This window comes from Astatotilapia calliptera, chromosome 4 (assembly GCF_900246225.1).
Source record: "Astatotilapia calliptera chromosome 4, fAstCal1.2, whole genome shotgun sequence".
NCBI classification, from domain to species: Eukaryota; Metazoa; Chordata; class Actinopteri; order Cichliformes; family Cichlidae; genus Astatotilapia; species Astatotilapia calliptera.
The window spans coordinates 2958616-2986216 of record NC_039305.1 but is presented as its reverse complement, the minus strand read 5'-3'; the positions used below and the strand labels follow the sequence as shown (position 1 = coordinate 2986216).

The window sequence follows — 27601 nt, the reverse complement described above, 5'->3', positions numbered from 1 at the left end:
TATTAAGACGGCAGATCTCGAGCCGGCGACGGTCGGAGACAGACGGACATTTTAGGCAGAACACTCTGTGTGTGAGGCCTTCACTTCCTCTTCAGTTTGAAAGCTCCATCTTTATAATGGATGGCGGAGTCTCTGGGGAGTGTCTAGACTATGGTGGGAAATCTAAATGGTTGGGAAAGCCACTCCAATGCTCTGTAAGTAGGTGGAGTATGGGAGAAATGCAACTCAGAGAGGTGACAGGAAGAAGGGAAAAGCATCCCAAACAACACCGTGTTTACCTGCATTGCACTTCCCTTGGTAACGGGCGTAGATTCCTAGACAGGAGATGCAGACTTTACGTAATGCTTAAATGCCCTCTGATTCTTTTCTCCCCAACCCTAAGTGGCCTTAGCTCCGGACCGCGATGCTCTCTGTCTGCACCTACACCCACCCCCACCCGCTCTCCAGCCTGTCCTGCTCTTTTTTTTTCTTTTTTGCCTCCGAACTCGTTCTTTTCCTGCTTCTCTCCCCCCTCAGTTATTTATGAGCACGACTTGAAATAGACTTCAGTATTTGATAAAAGCGTGATCCTTAATCTGAGTTGCCTGAGAAGTGCATTTCATTTTTATTTCCCATCAGAGATTGATGGAGGACTGGGGTGGTTATCCACTCTGTGATTGCTAATGTAAATCCATTGACTTCTGGTGGACATATATAAAGATATGGAAGCCTTGCATGTGCATCCCGTGATGCCAGTGGGGAGATTGCGTGCGTGCAAAGCAACGGAGATGCTGGTTTGTGCAATGTGATGGAGGGGGGTGGTGTAAGAATTATATGGCGCGTGTCTTGATTTATGAAAAGCTTCTTAAAACATCACAATATTTGCAAAGTTACTAATTGCGGTTCTTTGCCTGTGTGCCATTTCATATTTCACCGCTCACTTGTGCTTTTTCTGAAGGAGGAGGAAAAAAATAAAACGGGTGATAAATTTAAGATGACAGTTACACCATATGAATGAGGCCCCTTGTGTATCAATTCGCTCAAAGCCAGCTGCAAATCTAACTCGGGCTCCTTATGTGGCAATTACTGATGGGTAACATAACCTGCATATATCTGTTCTGTTCATTAGGCCAATGTGCTCTATAACTGGCAAATGTTCTTTAGGATCCTACAGCAAATTAGCTCATCCCCCAGGACGTCTTTTATTGGATGATCCGGCTCCAGAGGATGCCGCAAAACCACTTGAGCTCTCCGCAGCCTGCCCCGGTTGCCACAGGGTTAATATTTAAAAGCGCGAGCTCCCAGTCGTGTATTGATGATATGTTTTGAAAATTGCTGAGGCAGGCTCATTGTTACAGTGCTGTCTAGAAGATAGCCAATCCTCCCTCCTCTCCTCCCTCTCTCTCCCTCGTTCCCCTCCCCCTTTATAGCCGCCAGATGGAAAACACACTAAAGCATGTAATGTAATATAGCTTGGCACACACAGAGGTATTTCACACCAACTTCATCTGGCCTCTGATCTGCCACAACGCCACCTGAAAAAACAGTGCTTTTAAAAAAAATTATTTTTTTTTCACCGAAACAAAAACGTCACCAAATCGCAAGTTCGGAGGAAAAGAGGGAAAATAAAAGGCAGAGGAGCTATCGGCAGCTAAAAGTAGAAAACAAGTGGAAAATAGGCTGCGCCTCCCAATTGCCTGTGGCATATTTTAAGGTTTTCTCTGAGAGTCTTTTTTTCCTTCAGCATCGCCTCCTTCTTCTTCTCTTCAATGAACTAAAACTGCCACAACTTCAATGCAACTCATCGCAGTCGCAGACGGTGAAAAGAAGAAAGGGGAGCGATCTGTTAGTCCTCCACTATCACCAGCATCATCCCCAACACAGCACCCCCCTCCCTGCAGAGATCCCCACCACGACTCTCAGCTTCCTGCTCTCCCCCCACCCCCCACCCCCTCCCTCACAACTCTCCCCCCTCCACCCCCCGCCTCCTCCCCGGGACGCTGAATTTTACAGTACCGTCTGCAGGATCCCGGTTTGTTCGGCGCACTCCTCTATGCAGAGCAACACGGCTCCGGTGGAGGAACGCTGGAGGCAGCTGTCAAGCGCAGGCTGCTGCTCCTGCTGCTCTAGTTGAGCCTCGGTGCCGTACCGACTGATTTCACATTCACCAATAAGAGACGGCACAGGGGGGAGAGAGAGAGAGACGGAGAGAGAGAGTCTTGAAGTGAGTGGTGTGGAGAGGCAAGTGGAGTGGAAGAGTGTCGAAAGAAAAAAGAGGTTACAACACCTCCCCAGCTCTCTTTCCTTTCTCCCGTCTGCTTTCCCCCCCTCTTTCTTGTGTTGGCTCAAAAGAGGAAGAAGAAGAGGAGAGAGAAAGGGCTCTTTTAAAAATTAACTGAAGAACAAGCTGCTTGTCAAGAGAAAGAAACGAAAAGAGAAGAAGTGCTGGGGGACCTCAAGTCAAGCCCCATTGAACAGTTGAGAGGGAGGGCTGCCTCAGTGGAACAGGGACCAGTAAAGCTCTCTGTCCAAACGTTCGGACTCCTCTTGACACCCACGCTGGCTGGACTGGTCCCAGCGCTTAGCCCCGCTCTCCTCCACCCGGCTGCCCACACCTGCCCCGATTCCACCATGATGATGTACTTTTGGGTGAGTACCGCACCACTAAAGTGTGGGTATCTCCTCCTGCTCACACCGCTCCGGTATGCACAGAGTTGGCGTGTAGAACGTGTGTGGCGCATGTGTCAGAGCGTGTTGCAGCCCTTACATTATATACAGTGTGAGTTTGAGCGTGTGTGCGTGTGTGTGTGGTGCAGCGCCTCCCACATGCATGAACAGAGCTGATGGTTTTTCCACTCTCGTGTGTTTTATTGATGTTGGGTTGCTGCAGCCAGAAGCTACAGAGGCCTGTGTTTACCCGTCACATTTGTTCAGCCTTTAAACGAAATCGGATGTTTGGGTGCGATTGTTATCCACGCCAATACCTTCACGAGTTCGTCAACTTCCCCCCCCCCCCCCCTGATTGTCAAACTACCCAGCATGCAGCTGAAACGGTGTCCCTCCGTCTGAGAACAACGCTCGGGGTCTTTCGGGGACACGTTGTGATTTCCTCGCCTGCGCTGTGTTTCCAACGCTTTTTGTGTGATATTGTTGTTTTCCTCGCCTATATATCTAAGTCAGGCAGAATTTCATAAATTAAATGGCATTAAGCGCAGAATGAGGATAATTACAGATTGTTAACCAGAGCTGCTGATTAATTCTCTTTGAGATCATGTGTGATTAGTCAGATTGGTTTTGTCTCCTCGGTGGTTTGTATTCTCACCACAACAATACCCGCCCAACGCTCACTCTGCTTTTGCATTTGTGCTTCTTCTTCTTCTGCTTTTTAATCTAAATTTCTCACTGATGCACACTGCAGATCACTTTAATCCCCCCAAGTTTTGCTAACTTGTATTTTGTACCTTCACAGAAATACAAAGTAAATGAATATTTTCAGCCTTGCCACTGTAAACAGTCTGAGCTGTGATGCAGTTGGAGATATGTCTCCTGCAGACTGTGTGTGTGTCTGTGTGTGTGTAGCTATTGATCGCTAGTTCAGATTTCTGGGGAGAGTGCATCTTTTTGGGGAAAAGCTACTTTACAAGGATGACTCCATTATGAATGACTTTCTACTCGAACCACTTTTTTAAAATATGGAAGTGAAGCAAAACATGAATAAGCAAAGTATGCTATGCACGTTATGAATGAAACAGCCCTGGCTATTGATTCAGAGCTCACGTTTCTGGAGAAAGAGGATGTTTGGGGGCCAAAGTTGCTCCAAGTGGTGACGCGAGCTCACATTCGAGCCTCACGCGAAGCTCTCCTTTTGTCTCCGAGCAGAATGGAAGTGACAGGACGGCGTATGCTTTCCAAATTATGCCATAACTAAAAGAACGTAACACAGCGTGCGGTGCTCGTGTGCTTTCCGAGGCCTCGCTGCTACACAGGCCTCTTTGATACTCTGAGCTTTCGCCTTGAGATGTTTTCTGGGTGTTGATGCTTATTGAAAGAGGCTCATCACTGTCTGCAGCAGCTCACCGATCTCCACCTCCCGTTTCATCACGTATTCCCCCTCCGGCCGGTCAGAGTGATGACCACACGCAGATGTAGGCTGAACAGACCGAAGCGGTAGTGCTGGCAGTTTACAGCCCTGCAGGCTCATCACTGTAACATGAGGCTCCGTGTACTGCAGTGGGCTTACTCTCATCGTGTTAAGAAAAAAGAGCTTATAGTAAAGGAGCTATTGCATCTGTGAGCGCATCCATTATGCTAAATTAAAGTTATATATCTTACTACTTTCGCTTTCTGCTCACTTGAGAAGCAACATTATTTTGCTGAAAGCGTGGAGTCAATACATGACTCATGACTCGTTTCATCATTTTGCCTCTAAAACTTCAAAATCTTTGAAGACTCTGCATTTCTGAATGATCACAGAAGCCAAATGTCTTTGTGATGATTTTTCACCCAGAGCCTAAAAAGAGGTCAATATTTCCACAACGAGAAAATCATACAAGGAACAAAGTGATGAGAATGACTGATTTTTAATTAACCACAAGTAAAAATAACCAAATGATAATAAATTATTAGCTAATTTCTAGAAGTTTTTAACGTTTGCAGCTTTCAAGTATGAGATTGTCTTCCTCCTACTTCTTTATCATAGGACATGGAATATTTCCGGCTTTTTGACTCTTCTTTGGACAAAATAAACAATATGACGAAGCAAACTTGGGCTGATTTAAAAATGAGATGAATTTTTTAAAACGTGTTTAGCTCACCAAATAATTATTGCATATTATTGTTTATGCAGGAGCCTCTAAAACATTTTGCAGACAGATATTTTACACAGGAGAAAATTTCCACTCGTAGCTCTCACGCAGATGTAGCTGATGTGGGCTTAACCTCGTCTGACGATGCAGACTGACTTAAATATTTCCACTGTGCAGGAGCGGGAGCGACTTCCTTGTTGTGACACGAGCCACCATCATATAAAGGTTTCCACTGGCCTTTAAGGATACCATACGATTTTAGGATTTAAGGGAAATTATTTGGAGGACCAAGTCTTTATTGGGAGTCACTGCTGAGTGTTTTAAAAGTTTAAAAAAATATAAAGAGTCCGGCTTCCCACAGCACTCCAGGAAGTGGAATTAAAGAATTATGGATTTCTTCTCACCTTGTCTGAATTTTGCGTTTCCTCAAGAAAAAAAAAGGTAAAATTTGAAACACTCAAAACATTTTCTGGGGTACACAAAAATGAAACTGCCAGGGTGTAATAACACTTATGAGAAAAGCAACATCCCATCCAGGGAATGATTTACTATACCATACCTGGAGTGTATTTCATGTGTGTGTGCGCGGGAGTAAGCGAAGTTGTGTTAGTCGGCCAGCATTTAGCTGCGAGAGGAGGGTGCGACTGGCTCCCGTTTGAACTGCAGGTGGCGAGCATTACCTGCGGTCCCTCCGGAGGCCTGTCAGCCGTGCATCAGTCTGGGGAACCTGCAAACTCCCCTCATTAGAATATTTATTCACCAAGCAGATGTTCTTATCCAGGGCAATTACCTTTGGCTTACATTTCCCTGTTGCCCACTGATATAGATGAATGTGTATACAAAGACGTCCCAGGTTATGCATGGGACCCTTGGGTGCCACCCACCATTCCCCGCATATGCGCGACGGGCAAGCCGGCGACCGTCTGGCCTGCCACGGTGTTCAACCTGAAACCCAAAATCAGCTCCACTGTGGTAATTGGAGGAAGTGGAGGCGACATCTCCTGCAATGGCCATGCAGTGATGGAAAGATGGCCTGTATATCATTCTCTCCACCCGGCTGTTCCTTTGCATTAGAGACAGAGAGAAAAAGGGAAGAGGCATGGAGTGGAGAAACCATGCATGCTTCTGTCCTCCCCTCAGTGTGATGAATAATTTAGCAGTGCAGGGCCCTTGCTGTCGAGTAGAGATGGTGGTAATGGGGAGACTGGATATATATGGCATGCCAAGGAGCGATGGTTTACGTTAGACTTCCCCAACCAACGCACTCGAGTGCGCCGCAGACTGCTCACACGGCGTGTTTGGCCTGTATTAATGTTTTGTTTTTATTTATCGGGGAGAAAACCGAACCAAACAACAGCGGACGTCGATGCGCGGCGGCTAGCGGCGGGGCTGGTTTGAGGCTCTGGAGCTGTGGCCATTAGCAGGAGTGCATTCCCTTTAGGCAGATGTTCAATCTCGGGCTGCATTCAACCAAAGAACAACTTGGTTGACTGAATTGTGCCTTCTCTTCAACCGATCGAGGGGAAATAAAACTGCAGGTTATCGCTAGATTAGCTAAATTGGTCTCGGTGTACTCGACCTGCAGCCTTATTAGCCTAGATGAATTATAAATAAACACAAAAGGCCTGTATTTATAGCACGCTGAATCACGCTAGGCTCGTCGCTGTTGTCCTTAAGTGATAACAGCAAAATCAGACATTTGCTTTTACTTTTACACGATCCGTTTGCTCCTGAGCTTCATGATTTCATTTTTCTGTTTTAATGCAAGAGGAAGTTTTACATCTAGCTCGGTTTACCTGGATGTGCTGCAGATGCTAAGGCGTCCTGTAAACAACCATCACACCAAATAATAATATTAAGATATATTTAAACCCAAAGCAGGAAGTCTTAAACACAAATTTTGGAGGAAAAGTCCAGCACAGACAAATTGTTCTACCCTTTCTAGCAGTGACTAGTCAACGAGATGATTGAATGTTGCTGCCCTTGCTAGTCTGCAATGAACAATGGCTGCAAACTGCTGGTTCTAAGACGCTACGGTGTTCGGGTGCTGGAGTGCTTTAATGGGTCGCTGAGGCGTGTGGGCACTAGCCTGCAGAGAAAAAAGGCCGCTACTGGTAGCTACGCTAAAGTTAGCCATACTGATCTGTGACTGATTTGGCATCATGCTGTGCACTGTTATACGCCACGTAACGTCGGAGCAACAGTTGAAATCCAGTTTGATTAATGAATGTGATTAATGGTTTCAGAAGGCTTACAGTTTAACCTGGCCTGTGGGTTTGAAGTTAATGCAGTTTTTTAGGTGTGTTTTTACTTTAAATGGACTACTTGGACTTTTCTCTCCCACTAACTGACTAGTAAAGCAGGATTTAGATGAAACGCGAAGCTGCCGGTTGAGCTGTGAAATGCAAAGAGCTGCAAAGTTTACGCACGGTCATCTATTTTAGCCAAACGCAGTGTCGGTTAGTTTTGAGCCAGCTCTGATTAAGAAATGAAGTTTGGATCACGCAGTCTGCCTTCAGCTGGGCAATTTTTTCTTTTTAGAGGAAGTCTATTCCTCATGCTGCCAAAAATAATGGATTAATTCTCCTAATGAAAATAACACCAGCAATTGTCCAGCCAATCAGAATTGCAAGATCAGGTGACCATCCAATCAACCAGCCGACCTGAAGACCACAGCCTCACTTTAATTAGGACGTGCATGTGGTGGAAGTGATATGAAGGTAGATTTCCTTAAAAGATGAAAGCAGCGTGGAGTTTCAGGCCCAACTCTGTGCACATATAAGAAGTCCCGTATGCATTTCATGTGCATGCATATGGCCTGGTTGCAAATGCTCAGAGAGACGTCTGCAGCCTGACCAGCAGGAAATGTTGAAATTCGTGATGGACAGCATAAAGAGGCAGAGCTGATCAGCCATTCTGGGCGGGAGAGCAGCGAGTCCAGGCCGCTGGTTTCATATTGCAAGATGAAGTGCTCGCGATCGTTTGTTAATGTATTAATTGATCTGTGTCCTTAGACGGGAAAATCAGAAGTAGTGTCACGTAGGCTCTTTAGTACTCCCCGAGACGCCTTCATTAGCAGCTGCTGGCCGACTCTCCACCCCCATTACAGGACCGTGTTGCCACACACTTTACCTGACTGCTGTAATAACTTTAGACATTTCTATCTCCCCGGCAAGACCTCCGACAGCCCGAACAGTTTGAGGGCTTAACATCAAATGTGAGGCGCTTCTTTGAAAGGCTTATACTGCAGGTGATTCACCGCGGGGGGCCGTGTGCCGTTGTTTTGTCTGCTGGTTGTTGCTCTCTTTTCCTTACGAGTTTGAGTAACGGCTGTTGCAATCAGTCATTAACTTCCAGCTCGACGTTTTATAATCTGGACGGCACACATGCCTTTGTAGCAGGGCTGATGTAACGACGCTGCTACAAAGCTGAGCTAAGGAAGCAATGGGAAGTACATCCAGGAACTGTGTTATCTCTTTAACCGCTAATACCAATGAGGTTCTAGCAACTTCACCGATGAGCAAATTGTATAGTTCTTTTCCAGTGTAATGCCAGCTGCATAGAAAATCAATTCAGTCAGAAAAATGAGGCCAGTAGGCTTTTATTTTCCTCCTTTTTCGGGATAGCGGGGCTCCACCCTTTGTGCTCTGTGGGATCATTAGTAATCAGTAGCTTTAACATTAATTCTGTCAGCTTTTGGTCTCTTCCCCTTGGGGCTAATGGGTCTAGAGCCCAGCTAATTGTGATTAGGCTCTGACAGCAGGTTTTACTTGCAGGATTTTCACACCACAGTCCTCTTTGATATGAGCTGCACAGCTGATAAAGAGATTAGATACAGGAAGAGAGAGTGTATGGAGAGGAGGGAGGAGGTAGGTGTTCTTAAACTACAGAAAGACACCTACACGGGGGAAATCACTGGTGAGTTTAGCAGAGGAAAATAGATCCGGACGCAGTAAAAGCCTCGCGCTCGCTTATTGCACCTGCTATCATTAGCGCTTTTGTACACATGGTCAGCCTCCCAGGGAAAAGTCATTATCCAGCTGTGCTGTTATTTTTCTGCTGTTTTCTCCTAGTGGAGTGTGACTTCAGGGCTATAGCCAGCGCACCCTTTAATGCCTCCAACACAATAAAGGACTCTAGCCTTAATGATGTGGGATTGGATGGCCATGCCTCAGGTTGTCCGGGGGCTTGTGAGCTGTTACTGCGAGCGGCCATTTTGCCTCGCCGCCGCCGAGGCTCGGTGTCAATTCAAGCCCAGCCATTCCAGAGGAGGCAAAAATAAAAATCTGATTTAATGATTAACTGCGGCTGCGTTGTTTAAAGGGCCCTGGCTCTCTATCTCTCTCTCCCTTTCTTCAGGCGAGCGAGAGAGTGAGGGAGCGCAGGCTGAAAAGCAAAACAACGAGGAGAGGAAGGAGACAGCGAAGTAGTAGGATGGATTGTTGCCAGTGCACGCCAAGTTGCCAGAACACGAGGCGATATCGTCTGTTTTTCGCTCTTGACTGAGTGAACAATCCTGCACGAGTGAATCAGGAGACGTGCGATTGTGCAGGATGATGTTCAAAGCACTCATTTTACATCTTAATGACTCGGAGGATTAAATATTAAGGTTACGGCTTCTCCGGCAAATGAAACTGGAGCAAAAGTTGAACGATTTTTTTTTTCCCTTCCAAATTTTAAACAACACCTGAGCTTTAGCAGCAGGACGACGAGTGAGTTTGCGCATCGTAGCGTTTAGAAGAGGCTGCCTTTTCTCTCTTCCTTCATTTGAACAGAAAGACCTCCAAAGCCGAGTCATATGCTGCTAATTCTATTTTTCAGCCTTGTTATTAATTTATTCAACTTTTCGCGGTTGCCCCGTTGCACCTCCAGTAACTCCACAAGTCTCTCACGGCAGTCCTTCATCCTGCTCGGCTGCATTGCAGCAGAAGGCGTGCACGCTGCTAACACGCCTGTGCTGTAGATATTGCCCCGAAGTGTCAGCTCTCACATACAGAAAAGATTGGAGGAGAGGCCCCTGTGAGAATGGCAGCAACATATCCGCTGGCAACCTGCCACGCATGACAAGAAACCCACTCCTGCCCCTCTCTCACAGCAACAAATGTAATTTGTGTGTTTCCCCCAATTTTAGACTCGAGTACTCGAAAATTCTTTTTGAGTTTTAGTAAAATTAAATAGAAAACCTGTTGGAAGGTTTATTTGATTTTTTAGCAGCTTTATCACTTTAGTTGTTTTTAAAGTTATAATGAAGGGAAATATCTGAAAAGATTTAAAACGGGTATTATCGTTAAAGGTAAATGACTCACTGTCGTGTGGATGTACTGACCAAGTGTACTGCGTAAGTAAATGATATTTTAAGTGTTATTAGTAGTTTTCATAGATACATTGTTTTTAATAGTTATCTTTAGATTCCATCCATTTGTCCAGGTCGTGGGGGGAGCAGCTCCTCCTCCTTCAGACCTTCTGCTGGGACACTGAGGTGCTCCACAGTCATGTGTGTTTTATTTGTTTTATGCTCTTAAATCTTTTGGGATGTAGGCCTAATTTTTTTTCTGTTTCTCCCCCAAAAACAAACAAAAAACAGACTTGCTGTGTGTCATCTTTCACCTGTGCATCAGTTCAGGGTCAGCAGGTGTATCTGTTGCTTTCCTCAAAGATATAAATGTCAGTTTGGAGGGTTTTCATAACCCAAAGGTTCTTCTACTGTACAGTAAAATAAATGGTAAATGGTAAATGGCCTGTATTTATATAGCGCTTTACTAGTCCCTAAGGACCCCAAAGCGCTTTACATATCCAGTCATCCACCCATTCACACACACATTCACACACTGGTGATGGCAGCTACATTGTAGCCACAGCCACCCTGGGGCGCACTGACAGAGGCGAGGCTGCCGGACACTGGCGCCACCGGGCCCTCTGACCACCACCAGTAGGCAACGGGTGAAGTGTCTTGCCCAAGGACACAACAACCGAGACTGTCCAAGCCGGGGCTCGAACCGGCAACCTTCCGATTACAAGGCGAACTCCCAACTCTTGAGCCACGATCGCCCCTATATATACACACATATATATTTGATTAGCTACTATATTTGTAAGACGCTCAAGCTTTGGAAGTGCATTCAGGGAAAATTGCTGAACTGCCGTTTCTTTGTCTGTATATAAAAAGACATTTCTTAAAATTAGCTCGTGTCTGCACCTGTCAATATGTCTGTGCCAAATATTTACATTTTTACTAGAACATGTCGATGTTCTAAACAGATCCCACCGCAGCCTGGACCGACCGCATTCACTGGAGCACGGTGGCATTTATAAAACACATGGCAGTAAAACCAAGTGAACAAACCTTATGTGTGGAAGAAGCAGCTGAATGCAAACCAGTAGCTGTAGATCGTACAAATATATGAATATGACGCATCATCTGGCTGCTTCTGGTCTCAGAATTGGCCTCTCGGGATGACGGTCTGACAGTTCATGTATGGTAAAAGCAATAAGCCTGTTTTACCATATATGGTAGAAATCTGTCTAATTTCTTGTTATTTTTGTATATTTGATGAACAAAGTGTTTTTTTTTTTTCTTTTTTGGGGAGTTCGGTGTCAGAACTGCATAATTATAATACACACACGAACACCATGGTCAGCTTTGTGCAGTATTTTGTGTTGTTAATGTTTTGGGGGTTTTTTTGTATTAGTACAAGATCCAACTTTGTAAAAAACCACTATACTCCCATCTAATGCAAACTATTCAGAAGCATCCAAGTAGCTTTTGTGCTAATTGTGAATATTGCAGTTAATAAAACTGCAAATCCAAATTCTGCACAGTCGCATGGTTCAGTGAGAGAGTAGTGGATGCATTGTTGGGCAACAGTCTGCAACACTGGTGTTTTTAATGCATATGTTTTTCTATGTGGGTGCAAAGACTGTGCTCAAAGCTTGTTATATACTCTTCTCAATCAATCGCAGCCAGTGTAACCCCCTCTGTCACGTAAAAGGGGGTTAAGAAACAGTGTGGCACACAGGCTGTAAAATTAATGGTAGGAGAGTGACATTAGTGTTATAGGTTATTGACCGATTTCATGGAATTTATGACCCTAATCGAGTGGCAGTGTCAAAGGGAATGAAGCAAATAAGAGTGGCGCTGACAGCAGAGCTGCGCTGTGGCCACTGGACACCACAATTTGAGCCTTCCCAGTAAATTGTGGCCGGGACTTTATAAGTCTCAGCGGAGGCTGCTTTCACTCCGCCTGCCTGGGTCCCGAGGCCATGCCCCTGGCCTACCTCCATCCTCCAGGTCAGACACAGGCAGTCTCAGCAGATGATGAGAAATGCTACTTCATCTCACCTCGTGTCAGGCTTGGCCTCTCACGGTGTCAGCCGCTGTCTGCGCGTGCACGCGTGTGTGTTTATGTGCACCCACTTTGCTGTCAGAGTGATTTTCGACTGTGTTTGTCTGCGGTGGGGGAGGTGTTCGTTCTCATGTAGTTTTCATGATCATTATATAACCTGCGGTATATTTGCAGCTACTGGTGTCTATTTCCATCCCTGTGAGAGCTGGTCAAAGCTCCTGTTTAAGCACCGACTAGAAACAGAAATATTCAGCGACGCGCAAACGGCCAGCCCCATAAAGATGATTGAACTCTCGCTGATAAATAATTCTTATTGAAAACACGGTATAATGTGACAGCGTTGTCATTTTATCAGGAAAAAAATGAATACAGGTGAGAGGATAACAGGACTGTGGCCAAAGATCCCAAACACCACTTTTTGTTTGGTTTGTTTTTTACTGCCCTGAGCTGCTTTGTGCACAGTCTGTGCCGTGATACCACAGAAGAAGAGGCGTCATACGTACGCTTTCATAAAGATAATGTATAGACGTTTCTTTGATGTCAGTCGAGGGTCTGCTGAAAAAGTAACCCAACTTTTTTGGGACTGCTTGTTGAGTGACTGCAAAGCTACCGTCACAGTTTACTTGTGACCCTCCAATGCAGTTAAATTGATAAGGAGCTCTTTATACTTTAGTATCTGCTGTTGCCGTCCTGCAGGGGGATTCTCCAGCGTATAAAAGGGAATTTTGGATGTTTTGGGGAAAGATCCAAAAAGACTAGTAGCCATGCAAAACAGAATTTCTAAATAGTTCTGATAACACTTGACATGCATGGCTCAGACATGTCATAACTGTGCAATAAGCTAACCGAATGCCGACTTCCAAATGCGCTCTTAAATCATTTGTGCAGCTGCACAGCGCGAGCGCTAAACAGAGGGAATGAATTAAAACTTAAAAAAGACTCTCTTCACCCGGAGACGCTTCCATTCATCTAAAAATAGAAGCTGACATTATCTCGTTGTTAACAACTTGGCTCGGACCTCCCAGCGAGCGGCGACTCGGTGCTGCTTGTTTACCTGGGGTCCTTGGGGCTGCGTGAGGACGGTCAGCTGCGGCGGCGCCGTTCTGCCCCAGCGCTCTGCGGCTTTGTGCGCTGGCTTTTGTGCGGCTCTCTAACCTGCTTTAAAAGCCCTTTAGTGTGCTTCTGACATGCTGCGCTATCACATCGCGGCCTCGGCAGAATGTATGGAGCCATTCAGACACTGTGCAGAGTGAAATGAGTTTTATCCAGCGGTTGACGATTGAATGTAATGGCGCTCTCTCTGGGGAGCAGAGTTTTCCATCCACTGATGTTCGCACTGATACGACGCAGCTCTGCACTGCTGAGGAACAGCTTGGTCTCAGCTCTTTTAAATTATGCATTTTCATGACTAGAATATGGGAGGCGAGCGTACCACTCCTGGACGTTTGCATTAAACAAAACCGATGCAGTCTCTCGCGCGTTACGTAATCTCTACGCACGCGGCTGCGTTGCTGTCGTTGCATCTTTTTTTTTTTCCTTTTTGACTTTTTTGATTTAGATGCAAAAATCCGAACGAAAGCTGTTTTTCTCCGGTTGAAAAAAGAGAAAACATTAAACGGAAAACGACTCCGGATGGGAATAAATAGCACTGATGGTTTTTGAGCTGATGAATGACATGTAATAAAACTTCATATCTATACGAATGTCATCGTTTGGGATTTGAGGGCATCCGTGACAGCTTAATTCTAAGAAACAACCGACAACAAACAGAAAATACATTTCTCCGCCGCGCTGATTGATGATGTGCCGACAGCCCCCCCCACTCCCCCGCTGTTTTTCATATAGTGATGAACATATAAACAAGGACAACCCTTTCCTCTCCTCATCATCAGCACCGCTCTGGTATTTGACAGAGAGTGAAGTGGTGTGATTTTTAATTAAAAAGAAAATTCAATAACCTTATCAAGACTTGCCATTTTAGTTTGAGGAGTATCGATCAGCCGTTCAGTTATGCAGATCTGCCGCTTTCATCTTCTGGGCAATTCTGCACGGTGGCCTCTGGTTACTGAAAAGATCTCGTTTCAGAAAATCTATTTCATATATTATTTAGGTTATGTTTAGTTCGGCTTACAATACAATATTCAAATATGTTGTCGTGTGCGGCGTCTTAACATCACGGGCTGGAGGTTAAAGCGGCGCGACGTGGAGCTGTGAAGCACGTTAGCATACAAGTGTGAGCAGGTGAGCGCCATCGGCCGGGATTCAGGACGAGATGGACAAACTCCCGCCGGTCAGAGGAGGGAAACTGTGCCACTGATGATCTGTCGCAGCAGGAGGCTAATTGCCCGCACACCTCCGTGTATCTCCCTGTTTCTTTGCCTTTTTTTCCTCTTTTTTTTAATTTCAATATGTCTGCTAATGGAATTAAAAACATGTTGCCAGGGGTCTTTTGCAATTTGGAAAATAAGTCCATTAAGTTCATTAATTTAATAATGGGCAATAATAATGAATAAAAAGTATTGCTCAATTAGAGGGGAGCGTACGGTTGGCTGTTTCACATTCATTCGAAATCACCTCAGTGTGCAATAGCTTAATGAGATTATAATGGAATTGATATCGCATAGGTAGTGAATTAAACCGTTACCAGAGAACCCATTAGGAATGAAAGTCTAATCCTGAAACACTTGTCACAGCTAAAATAGGCTTCTACTTTTGTTATTAGCCGTCAATCGAAGTGGCGGGCTCTGAAGGTGAATCTCCTGTGACGCTGGCCACAGTGACGATGATGAAACCCAGCGATTGTCCTCGATGCGGGTTAATGGCGGCGAGTGTCAGGCGCTCCCTCGGCATTTGTTTGGTACTGTATCACTGCTGTATTGGTGGCGTTACACCACCGCTCGGGTTTCATGGCGAGCGTTTCCAGACCAGCAAAGCTGCTGAGGGCTTCAGTTAAAATTACACAGACAGCACATTCATAGTAATCTAAAAAGGTCAGGATAAATTACACTGCTTATTTCAGTGAAAAAGGCGGGTAATGCGATCCGCCGTGAGTAGTTTTTCATGCTGGCCCCAGTACATTCTCTCTGGGCTTATGGCGCAGATTTGACTCTTTGACTTTTACACGCTTGACACTCGATGTCAATTTACCGTCTCGTTTTAAGACCGGGAGGGACCGGCCGAGATGAACTTTTCCCTTTCGTCGGGATATTACAATAATTTGAGGTGTTTTATATCCGTAATGGCTTTTTTACAGGAACACTTAAAATAATGTGTCGTTGGAGGATGTTGTTAAAATCAGAAATAGATTGGTTCATAATTTAACTTTTCATTTAATGCGGGTGCAGCGATACACCTTATAAATCCACATTATCAGCAGTTTGTGCAGCTTCAGCAAGGCAAGCATGTCAAAATGTCTTATTAGTGTCACTCTTAATGTACTATATATAATGTATAACGTCCTATATGTCACGGCGGGGTGCGCCGGTGTGTGTGTGGAAAGAGGACCCAAAAGCAGATGACGATGAGGAGTAGTAAGGTTTTAACAGAAGGTGAAGCTTTATTGCGATGCCGGCAGGAAATAAACCAAGAGACCAAAACAAGCTGGCAAAGACACTAAGAAACAAAACACTAAAGGTACTAAGACCAAAAAAAACTATAACTATGACTGAGGTGAGATTAAACAGACGAAAACTATAACCATGACTGCGGTGATGTAAACAGACGAACCGACAATGGCATGGAGAAAACAAAAGGCTTAAATACAGACATGAGGTGATCAGGGGAAGTGGCGACACATGGGGGAAAACAGCTGACAGACATAAACCTAATGACAGGACCAGGAGAGGAAAGCTAAATACAATAAACAAAGAACACATGACATTGCCAGAATAAAACAGGAAATACTAAAACATGACAACACAACTTAACAGACCTAATACGTGATGAATAATTACAAAACCCCAAAACATAGAAAACCAAGAACAATAACTGCCTAAACTAAAGGAAAATACGAAATAACACAAAACTGATCACATAACAAAATGAGACAAATACAAAGAAAACTCAGAGTGCTGGGTCGGAGACCCAGCCTGTGACAGAGCCCCCCCCTCAAGGGCGGATTCCAGACGCCCGAAAACACCCAGAAAACAAAACCACAACAACCCACCAAGGGCGGGCGGCGGGGGCCCAGGACGGAGGGCCAGAAACAAGGCCACAAAAAACAAAGAAACGAAAACACACAGAGCAAACACAACAATGGCACAAAAAGTCCGAGACCCGACTTCAGGAGGGCGACCATGAACCCGGCAGAACAGGAGCGAATGGCGAAGCGGTTCAGGTGGCCGCCCCGGAGGCCGACAACAAAACAAAAGACAGTTCAAAAATTCAGGAGGCCGACCAGGAGGCCAACGGTCCAGCAGTCCAAAATCCATGAGCTCAGGGGGCCGACCCGGAGGCCAACGGTCCAAGAGCCCAGAAAACAGTTCAGGAGGCCGGCCAGGTAGAAGGCACCGGTGGCGACGGAGCAGATCAGGAGGCCGACCGGGCGGGAGGCAGCGACGGCGACCGAGCAGGTCAGGAGGCCGGCCGGGCGGGAGGCACTGGTGGCGTAGCAGTTCAGGGGGCCGTCCATGACGGCGGCGTAGTTCAGAGGGCTGTCCATGACGGCAACGACGTCCAGTCATCGGCCGGACAGAACGTGCAGGACGAGCAGGCCGGACAGGATGTGCAGATCGGACCGGACGTGCAGGACGAGCAGGCCGGACAGGACGAGCAGGCCGGACAGGACGTGCAGGACGTGCAGGACGGACAGGACGAGCTGGCCGGACGGGACGAGCAGGCCGGACGGGAAGTGCAGGAGCAGATGAAGCTGAACACTCGGAGGCCGGACCAGGCGGAGCTGCAGAGGCTGAGGCCGGACCAGGCGTAGCAGCAGAGGCAGAGGCCGGACCAGGCGTAGCAGCAGAGGCAGAGGCCGGACCAGGCGTAGCAGAGGCAGAGGCCGGACCCGACGAGGCTGAAGACTCTGACGAAGCCGGACCAGACGAGGCTGAAGACTCTGACGAAGCCGGACCAGACGAGGATGAAGACTCTGACGAAGCTGGACCAGACGATGATGAAGACTCTGACGAAGCTGGACCAGACGACGATGAAGACTCTGACGAAGCTGGACCAGACGACGATGAAGACTCTGACGAAGCTGGACCAGACGAGGATGAAGACTCGGATGAAGCTGGACCAGGTGACGACGAGGCGGCCGCAGGTGGTGGCTGAACGGTCCCCTCGGACCCTCCAGCTGACGAGGCATGAGGCTGGACGGGCTCCTCGGGCCCTCCAGCTGACGAGGCAGGTTGCTTTTCAAGTTGCAGCAACACACAGTCTATAGTGGGTGAAATGAGTTCGTATGAGTTCTCAGACTGAGGTGTGGCAGAACCAGGTGAGGCGTCGTCCTCAGGCTGAGGCGTAGAAGCAGCAAGCAGTAGCGCAGCAGGTGGTGGTCCTGCAGGCGGCGGCACGGGAGCCGCAGGAGGTGGCGCTGCAGCCACAGGTGGTGAAGCAGAAGGTGGCCAGACGGGCTCCTCAGGCCCTCCAGCTGACGAGGCGTGAGGCTGGACGGGCTCCTCGGGCCCGCCAGCTGACGAGGCGTGAGGCTGGACGGGCTCCTCGGGCCCGCCAGCTGACGAGGCGTGAGGCTGGACGGGCTCCTCGGGCCCGCCAGCTGACGAGGCGTGAGGCTGGACGGGCTCCTCGGGCCCGCCAGCTGACGAGGCATGAGGCTGGACGGGCACCTCGGGCCCTCCAGCAGACGAAACTTGAAGCCGGCTGGGTTCAACTGAACCTCCAGCAGACGAAGCACGAAGCTGGCTGGATTCTTCTGAAACTCCAGCAGACGAAGCACGAAGCTGGCTGGATTCTTCTGAAACTCCAGCAGACGAAGCACATAGCTGGCTGGATTCTCCTGAACCTCCAGCAAACGAAGCATGAAGCTGGCTGGGTTCTCCTGAACCTCCAGCAGACGAAACAGGAGGCTGGCTGGGTTCTCCTGAACCTCCAGCAGACGAAACAGGAGGCTGGCTGGGTTCTCCTGAACCTCCAGCAGACGAAACATGAAGCTGGCTGGGTTCTCCTGAACCTCCAGCAGACGAAACATGAGGCTGGCTGGGTTCTCCTGAACCTTCAGCAGACGAAACATGAGGCTGGCTGGGTTCTCCTGAACCTCCAGCAGACGAAACATGAGGCTGGCTGGGTTCTCCTGAACCTCCAGCAGACGAAACATGAAGCTGGCTGGGTTCTCCTGAACCTCCAGCAAACGAAACATGAGGCCGGACGGGCTCCCCGGGCCCTCCGACTGACACTGAAATTGGCTGCACCAGCTGTACCTCCGTCTCCAAACCGGCCTGGATAGCAGTCCCACAGCAGCTTAGCTGAGCCTGATGGCTAGCTTTTCCAGGGCAAACAGTCTCTGTGAAGCCGTGGCTCATTAACCGGAAAAGTAGTGTCAGTTTCCATAACCTCCGGAGAAAAAACATGAGGTGCCAAGATATAGTCACTCACTTGTGTTTGTGTAATGGAGCGTCGGCGGCGCGCACGCCGCTTTTTCTTAGGAGTGGAAGACGGCGGTGAAATAGGTGGAAGTCCCTGGTAACTCCGAGGTCCCCCGAGAGCCAGTCGAGTTCCCCGGAAAGAGTGCTCGTGCTCCGGAATGAGCCACGGCTTCCACCGGAGCTGCTCCTCCAAGAGAGCGCAGAATATAGACTGGCGCTCGTCGTCGTCCAAGTCTATGGTGTCCGGCGCTTCCTCGCGCTGAACTGTGACAGGAGTATGGCGAAACTGTGATGAGGGCGTGGAAACTGGTGAGCTGAGAGGTGGTGACGCTGCGGCGAATCTCAGCGAACCGACACGAACACACTCAGGTTCCGGAGGCAGCAATGGAGATGACTGATTGTGGGGTTGTTGTGACTGGTGGGTGCTGGAAGCCTTTTCCTGACTCGACAATCCCTGGGCCTGCAGCATCTCCTTTATCTTTGTAAAGGCATCAAGTATGGCAGGTGAGTCCGGGAGCTGGAGAAGGCGGGGATCCCTCTCCATGATAGCTTCAGCAACGCTAATCATTACCTGCTTGCTCTTTAAATCGGGCGCTGTAAAGATGCGGTCGAGGATCACTTGGATCCGAGCAGTCTCCTCCAGACACTCGGTGAGAGCAGCATCCGCTGGGTCCATACTGGTCGGTTCGTTCTGTCACGGCGGGGTGCGCCGGTGTGTGTGTGGAAAGAGGACCCAAAAGCAGATGACGATGAGGAGTAGTAAGGTTTTAACAGAAGGTGAAGCTTTATTGCGATGCCGGCAGGAAATAAACCAAGAGACCAAAACAAGCTGGCAAAGACACTAAGAAACAAAACACTAAAGGTACTAAGACCAAAAAAAACTATAACTATGACTGAGGTGAGATTAAACAGACGAAAACTATAACCATGACTGCGGTGATGTAAACAGACGAACCGACAATGGCATGGAGAAAACAAAAGGCTTAAATACAGACATGAGGTGATCAGGGGAAGTGGCGACACATGGGGGAAAACAGCTGACAGACATAAACCTAATGACAGGACCAGGAGAGGAAAGCTAAATACAATAAACAAAGAACACATGACATTGCCAGAATAAAACAGGAAATACTAAAACATGACAACACAACTTAACAGACCTAATACGTGATGAATAATTACAAAACCCCAAAACATAGAAAACCAAGAACAATAACTGCCTAAACTAAAGGAAAATACGAAATAACACAAAACTGATCACATAACAAAATGAGACAAATACAAAGAAAACTCAGAGTGCTGGGTCGGAGACCCAGCCTGTGACACTATATATAACGGATTCAATCAAAAATGAGATCCCTGCAGTTTGAGAGATGTGGAATCGTGATATTAATCAGGGAAAAAAGAAACAATTTGCAGTACTTTTTAAAGGCATGCCCTTGGCTGAAAAATGAGCACATTCCTTAGCCTGAGCCATCCTCCTCCTGGAAGATATAGTACAATAAAGATGATTCACATTGCTATATCTGTGTTTTTAAAGTGGAAAAACTTTAGATTTTCCACATAAGATGCTTTCATGAATTTACAATGAGCTGTAAAGTGAATGCAGCATTTTTTGTTGTAGAAAAACAAGCAGCGAAGTAAATGACACGCTGTCCAAAGCATACAGGTGTGTTCCGACTTCCTCGGAGTTCGGTTGCGTAAGCCGGTGAAATCTCCTGACACGCGGCACTGTGCTTTACAACCTGAGTTTATTTCCTCATCCTGAGTCACTGTGGCAAAAAAAAAAGCAGTCGAATGATGATTTTTGGAGGCGGCGAGGAGCAGGGATAGCAGCACTTTAAAAAAAATGAATTAATCCGCAGGATCGTCTGCGATATGAAAATAGGCCTGTTTGTGTTTGTGACTGAGAGGAAATGAAAGTTTTTAGAGGGAAAATGAGACAAAGAAAGGAGGAAAGTACCACACATACAAACTTGAGCAAAGTAAGAACTCTTCATAGCTGTACGTGTGCGCTCATGAGCGAACATGTGTGCGTTCTTAATTAATATTTAAGCCACCTTCAGCGTACCCTGGAAAGGAAGTAAAGGGGATTGTGTTCTCATGGATCCTTTAATCCTCTGAATTAGCAGTTTAATAACAAGAAGCCATTTGTAGATTAGTAAGATCAAGCTTCCGAGACGTGCTTGTGTACAATCTACTTAAATGCTTTGATTTTTGATGTAGGAAAACTCCCCTCCAACACGCCGCATATACAGTGAGCGCGCGAGCGTGCGCTCGTAGCCGTCGGGCTTCTGCTCATATTATTTTATCGTTATTTCATTATGTTTTAGATTGCTGCTGAAAGGATTGAAGCAACGGGGGATTGATCAATAGCAGCTTTTGATTGATCAATATCATAAATCAGGCAAAAATGCAAAGACTTTATTGATGTCATCCTCTATCATGTGACAGTTTTCATCAGGGTATAGGAACGCTGCTGTGTTCATCCAGTTTCGTGATTTCAAAGATTCAGTTTTTCCTCATAGTTTTCATTGTTGCTTAGCAACTGTGCTACCCAGCATGCACCCGGGCATCTTTATTCTTGCTCGGCATCATTTTGCCTTCGTTCTGGTTACATAGTTGCCATCTTTGCAGCAGAATTAGCATCAGCGTAATTCTGTAATTCTTCTCGATCCAGGTGCGTGGGTGTGCCAGGAAGAGACTTTTAATACTTCAGCATTTTACAAGTTTCTAAATTAAAAAAAACACTTGAATGAATTTTCCTTTTTTGTGTTTTTGCTCCTGTTCTCTGTTATTTGTACACTGCGGAAGCCTTATGTTGAATGTAGTGCTACACCTCTGCGAAGCACTCGATGTCTGATGGGTGCTATATAAGTAAATTGCCTTGTGTATCCTTTAATAAGGTAGCGACTTCAAAAGACCTGAAATCAGATGGTTTGCTAATGTTTACTGTTTAATCGGCCAGTCGTGACGGCAGTGTCCCCAATTCAACTTCCACCACATCGCTCTCTCGCTCTTTCATAGTGTATGTATGAAAAAATATATAATATTAACTGATAGTAATAGTTACTTTAATAATTATACATTGCATTATGTATTTTATAATTGCCAAATAAGGGATAATGGGACCATCCTGACAATATTACAGGTGTTAAGGACGACTTAATGGTATCTTATTATTCTGTGACCCCGCCTTCAGACACTGCTGTTTGGTCTGAGCTGCTGGTGTCTCAGAGATAAACACGGCGTCCTTTTCCTGGTGCTGTGATGCTGCTGGGACCAGTTCCTAATCATTACGCGTGGACGCTTGGATGGGACCTTTTGCTGTTGCGTTTTAACATAAAGGGTAACTTTAAGCATAGCTTTTTTTATGTGCACATGACTGTCTTTTTCAAAAGCTAACCACTGTTACTGGTGCTTGAATCTAACCAATAAACTAGTGAAGGTTAACACCCACCTAATTACACAGGTGTTACTGTGTAAAGTTTCAGTGTTATAATAGTCATCCAGTGATGTTTACGACTGGATTACACAGTAATTATTAACTGTTTACAATGTTTTAAGTTGAATTTTACAGTAAGCATTCACATCCATAGATTAATTACAACACTTTTATTAAGGAATAAAATATTACTATTTTTTCATCATTTCCATGTTTAATAATTATTAAGTTGAGCATTTATTAGCAGTGGATATTTGAAAGTCTTGCAGGATGAGTTATGTTGAGCCAAAGTAAAGTTTTCAGTCTAAATGTAAAGTGAACGTATTTGGAGTTTGGTCTGATGATTGATTTGATTTAATTGCTGCGTCATGCATAAATTGTATGTTCAGGCCAAACAAAGACTTTAACTGAACAAACACACACATCCACACATGTGCAATAACACTAAGTGCAATAATCTTTTCTGGCATCGTTGTATTTTTACTCAGTTGTATATAGCATTCGTATTCTATTTTTATCTTATTGTATATTTTTATTCTATTTTATTCTACTGTATATAGTATATTATTTTATTCTATTCTGTACAGCTGTGTACTGTATTTATTCTTATTGTATTCTAATTTTTGCGTCATAACTTTTGCACTGTCCACTTCCTGCTGTGACAAAACAAATTTCCCACGTGTGGGACTAATAAAGGTTATCTTATCTTATCTTATCTTAAACAGGCTTCCAAAGCACCGGAGCGGGAGTAGCAACATACTTACAAATAACAGTAAACAAACAGTCCATCCACAAAGGTAGATTCATTTGAGCTTTACAATGATACATTTCTAACTTGGCATTCAACGTCGAGGTCAGGGTTGGTTTGTGATTATCAAAGAGCGAGTGCTGTCCACCGCCGGCATGACTGACGTTAGCCTGCTGACCGCAGGGGCAATAAAACAGTCTGGAAAACCTGCAATCAATTTTATGACTTTTCAATATTTTTAAAAGTAAATGAACTTGTTGTTTAAAAGCTTCCCAGCGCTTTGCATACAGCCGAATAAGCGAGTACATTACATAACCACTAAATAAAGCTTTTTAGATTCCTGTGTATCAGATGGGTTTAATCATTATTTGTATTCCTTCCTGGTTAAACTATAAAAAGCCTGACTAACTTGAACCTAACGTTGCAGTGTTCAGATATACAGTATCTGGTTTGTACGTGTGAGCCTGCCTCGGCAAGTGTGTAAAAGTACACTGGTGTGTTTTGCATGAGCACACACACACACCTAGATCCCATCTCCTCTATCGGTGCTCGGCGTCATCATTTGCCAGTGATGACAGCCGCCTCTGTTTAACCCGCCGCAGATCAGTGAGTCAGAGCTACCGTGTTTCTAATCATCCCCACGCAGAAAATCTCCGTCTTTGTTGGCGTTCGCTGATAGCGTCGGTGTTATCCCCGACTCTCCCACCCGGCCAATATCAGAGATTGATTGCTTTTGTCTTGTTATCGGGGTCGTTTAGGTGAGATTGACACATGCTTGCAGGATAAGAAGGCTCCGAGGGGCTCTCAGACTGGGGGGGGGGGTCCTCAGTACGATACGGTGGCACGCCGTTAAACATGCATGCTGACCTGCATGAAATGTTGATGATGAATAATCGGCTGCATCATGGGGACTGTAAATAGGTCAAAGTGGCTTCGGCGCGCCTCACTTTGTTTTTGAAGATATGCATTCAATCAGACGCTCACTGCATCTGCTCGTCTGTCTGAAGCTGCAAGCACATCCTCAGCCTTTCAGTCCACCAAGCCGAAGCAGAGCATGAGAAATAAAGACCTCAGTCGGGCGAATGTTTGTTGCGCACTGAATTTCCTCGGCCACTCTGCTGCTTGGCGGTTGCCGGGCGGGGTGGCTTCATGCTCTGCACACTAGCCACACATCCTAAATAATTCACACTCTACTTGAGAATTCTCCAACGGACTCACTGCCGCCATTAGACACTCTCTGGCTGCCAGTTTTTCTTCTTCTTTTTCTTTTTTTTTCGGGGTGCTTGTTTTTCACATTCTGACTTCAGCATTACAACCAGAGAAGAAGACGGCGTGGAGGGGTGTTGAGGAGGGGAAGAAATGAAAAACGAGTAATATCTCAGGTCGATGAGAGTTCATGGACAATCCAATATATAAAAGCGAGTTTACATGCATAACACTTCAACATTAAGATTTTTCACAGAGTTCAGCATATTTTCAACAACTCTCCCTCTACTAGTTTTTTTTTTTTTAATCTGAGACGCCTCTTTGACAATGTCTCCCTCATGCAAAATGCATGAGCGCTTGTGGATCGATACAGGCCCTTTAATCTCTCTACATAGACAGCTCCCGCACTCAGGCGTTGAACCCACACCCATGGCTGCCACCGCTGCAACCCAGATCAGAGGCCAGGAAGAGGGAGAGCAATCTGCTCAAGCCACGAGGGGTTTCAGCCTCTGAGGTGGGCAGGATGACTGTGGACTGTCTCCAGCATCTTCCAAACAACACTTGGCCCATACCTGATGCTTTCCCAAGACATTAAAGTCTTCTTGCAAAACAGGTACTACAGCTGGAGTGGAGGCTTGAAGAGTACTTTTTAAAACTCACCACCGGTGGGAAGAAGTCTTTGTGTGTGTGTGTGTGTGTGTGTGTGTGTGTGTGTGTGTGTGTGTGTGTGTGTGTGTGTGTGTGTGTGTGTGTGTGTGTGTGTGTGTGTGCGCGCGCGCTACTGTATTTCTGCTTCAAATACACCACTGTTGCTACTACTACACAGCATACAGCTATAATTCTCTTACTCTGTAACAAACTAATCTCCTGAACTGACATTTGCACTTGAGGCCCAGAATTACCATCAGCAGTGTGCACTCAAGGGACAAGTTCCACGTAGTTTTGTTTTTGTCAGCAATTCCCATTAAAAGAGCAAAAGACCACCACAAACCGATGCGACTAACAAGTATCCAAAGCTCATTCCTTTGTACCCCAGAACTCCTTCGTTGTCCTAAAACCATTAAAAATACATCAGTGAGCAACAGTGCTGCGTGTGGGTGGCGTGTTCCTTCATTAACACCAACACACACCATGTACGTTATTTATACAAACCCCTCTTGATGCCCCAAATATACCAAACGTAGATCAAACCGCCACAGAAAATAGTCCCTGCCTGAAAAAGCAATTCACATGTGCTTGAAAGATGTCTTTTAAAAATGTCTTAACACCCGAGGAAGGAGACTCTGTGTGGATAAGATGTGACACCGCCTTGACTCTACAGCTGAAATCTGCAGAGCGACGGTGGCGTCTGGCCCTAAAGAGCCAATCAGCAGCCGAACCGGGAAGCATAATGTAGACACGAGAGCACAGCCAAGGTTTACAACAGTTTCAACTGCGTGGTGGCAGGTTTATCAACTCATTATGTTAATTAAGATGTAGTTATGTATATTTCATGAGGTGAATTAGCCTCACCTTTGTTCTGTGCTGTAGTGGAAGGAGTCAGAGATGATAAAAGCGCAGCCACGCTGGGCCGAAATGAAACTGTAATGTGAACTTTTGCACATGGAAACGCCATTTCCAGCCCTTTGTTTTTTTAGTTTGTGTGCTTTCTGTCACAAGCGTTTGCTCCTCATTCATTTAGATAAGGGCTCGGTCTTGTTAGCCCAAAATAAGTGCCTGCAGGCCAAGTTGGCTGCAGAGTGGCAAGACTTGCTTGTAGAAGGACTTTGCTTAATGTATTAGGAATATTGCTTTTTGGCCTTTTTAGTGGAATTAGTTAATTGCAGGAAAATAAAAATGCTTACAATCTTATTCTCCCAGCTTTAAATGACAAACTATCCTTTGAAGCTAATTGTATGATGATATTCAGATTAAATCACTCTGAGTGGTCAGTGAGACTAGAGAAGTGCTATGTAAACGCCGCTTCCTTCCATTTCATTAAGACTGTTGGATTGGTATTTCTGATGGATTCAAATTTAACCAACATGTTAAACATTTGGTGGCGGGTCCAGAGGAAACTCTCATTTCTAACAGTCGGCGCTAATCAACGAGGGGACAGTTTCTTCTTTAGCATTACCACGTTTTCCTTTATTTTGTTCAGCTTTGTTTTTTTATGCCGTAATGTTATTTATGATTGTCCGTTTTGGGCGCCTGGCGTTTTTATTTTGCCGTTTAAGCTTATGAATGAGCAAACAGATGGACGCAGAGGCGGAGAAAGTGCAATATTTCCTGGATGTACAACATAGTACATATCGGTGTAAAATGGGATTTATAAGCACCTCGAATCTATACTTATGGATTGTGCTTGAGTAAATTGTTGTTCACCACTGAAACGGCATCACTCGAGAATACGAGCGAGTGTTGAGAGATGTAAAATTAGGGTGTAAAACAGGTATTTCTGCAACCGCTTCCAGGTTAATTCATTCTTCCTGTGTGGTTGTTTTTTCTTTATTAGATTTTTAAATGCTACAGCTTATTTGCCTTTGAGTTGAGATTCTCCTCGCATGTTGGGCGGTCACAGACAGAGAAAGCCCCCCCCCTTTCCTCAAATCTTACGTACAAAAGAAGATTGCCTCAGCTTCCTTTTATCAACACTTTTGTTTACTTGGGATGTGCCAAATGCGGGATTTAGTGTCACATTTGTCTGAGTGTCTGGCACTTTCACTGAGCTCGTACTTCAGCTGCTCTTATTATCAGCCATTTTGAAGCTGTTACTCATTTTGCCAGTCATTTAGTTATTTCTGAGGCATTGTCGTTTTCATGTCGAGGTACAGTCTGACTGCTCGGAGCTTTGATCATATTTTGTACAAACAGATTTAGGAAACAAAGCAGAAGCGCTGAAGGTTTCTTTGGAGCCTTTGCTGTTTGTAAATATTAAATGAGGGAAGAAACATTATTGCATTTAACTAAAGCAGACCTTAAAGGGAAACGAGGCCAAAGAAAGAAGAAAAAAGCAAACCCCGTCATCGCCGTTTTGGAGCTTTTTGAAATCGCGCTCCTGTAAACTGTTGGCAAACTCTTTTGATTAAGTGAAAAGTGATCAGCCTGGGTGGCGTTTTAAGCTCTCGTAACTTGGACGAGGAAAAGAATTTGAAAGAGAAACTTAAATAATGAACATTAAAGACAAAAATCTTTGAAAAGAACGAGCCCCTGAGCTGAAACTGAGAGCTATCAGTATATCCGGGCCCACCTCCGGATAATGTGTGGCAGTTTAGAAATGATCCGGTATGGCTGATGCATCAGCTCAGCCTCCCCATTGTCTTCCACCCTCAAAGACTCCCTTCTTCCCTCCTCCACTCCCCATAATGCAATGCAGCTTTTGTTCACTCATTCTTTTAACCGTTTCTTTGGCTGCGAGTTGTCACGGCGGGACAAATTAAGGAAGCGGTAATAGGGTTATGTCAAGTAGACGGAGGTGCCGGCTCTGTGCGGATGCCTCCCTCCCTCTGTCTCCATGAAAGGTTACTGCACTCGCTGGGTTTTGTCTCCCCCGC

At 45.8% G+C, this 27601-nt stretch overlaps 1 protein-coding gene across 10 annotated transcripts in view; it reads left to right on the top strand.

Annotated features, from left to right (window-relative positions):
* LOC113020226 (RNA binding protein fox-1 homolog 3) overlaps positions 1–27601 on the top strand; it is a 421260-nt gene that overhangs the window by 287813 nt on the left and 105846 nt on the right. The window contains exon 1 of one of the 10 annotated variants that reach the window (XM_026164007.1): positions 2046–2628. The exons of the other annotated variants lie outside the window; for them this stretch is intronic. Coding sequence (XP_026019792.1) covers positions 2611–2628 — 18 coding nt within the window. The 5' untranslated portion in view covers positions 2046–2610. Of the gene's footprint in view, positions 1–2045; positions 2629–27601 lie in introns of those variants that run through there. 10 annotated transcript variants of the gene reach the window in all.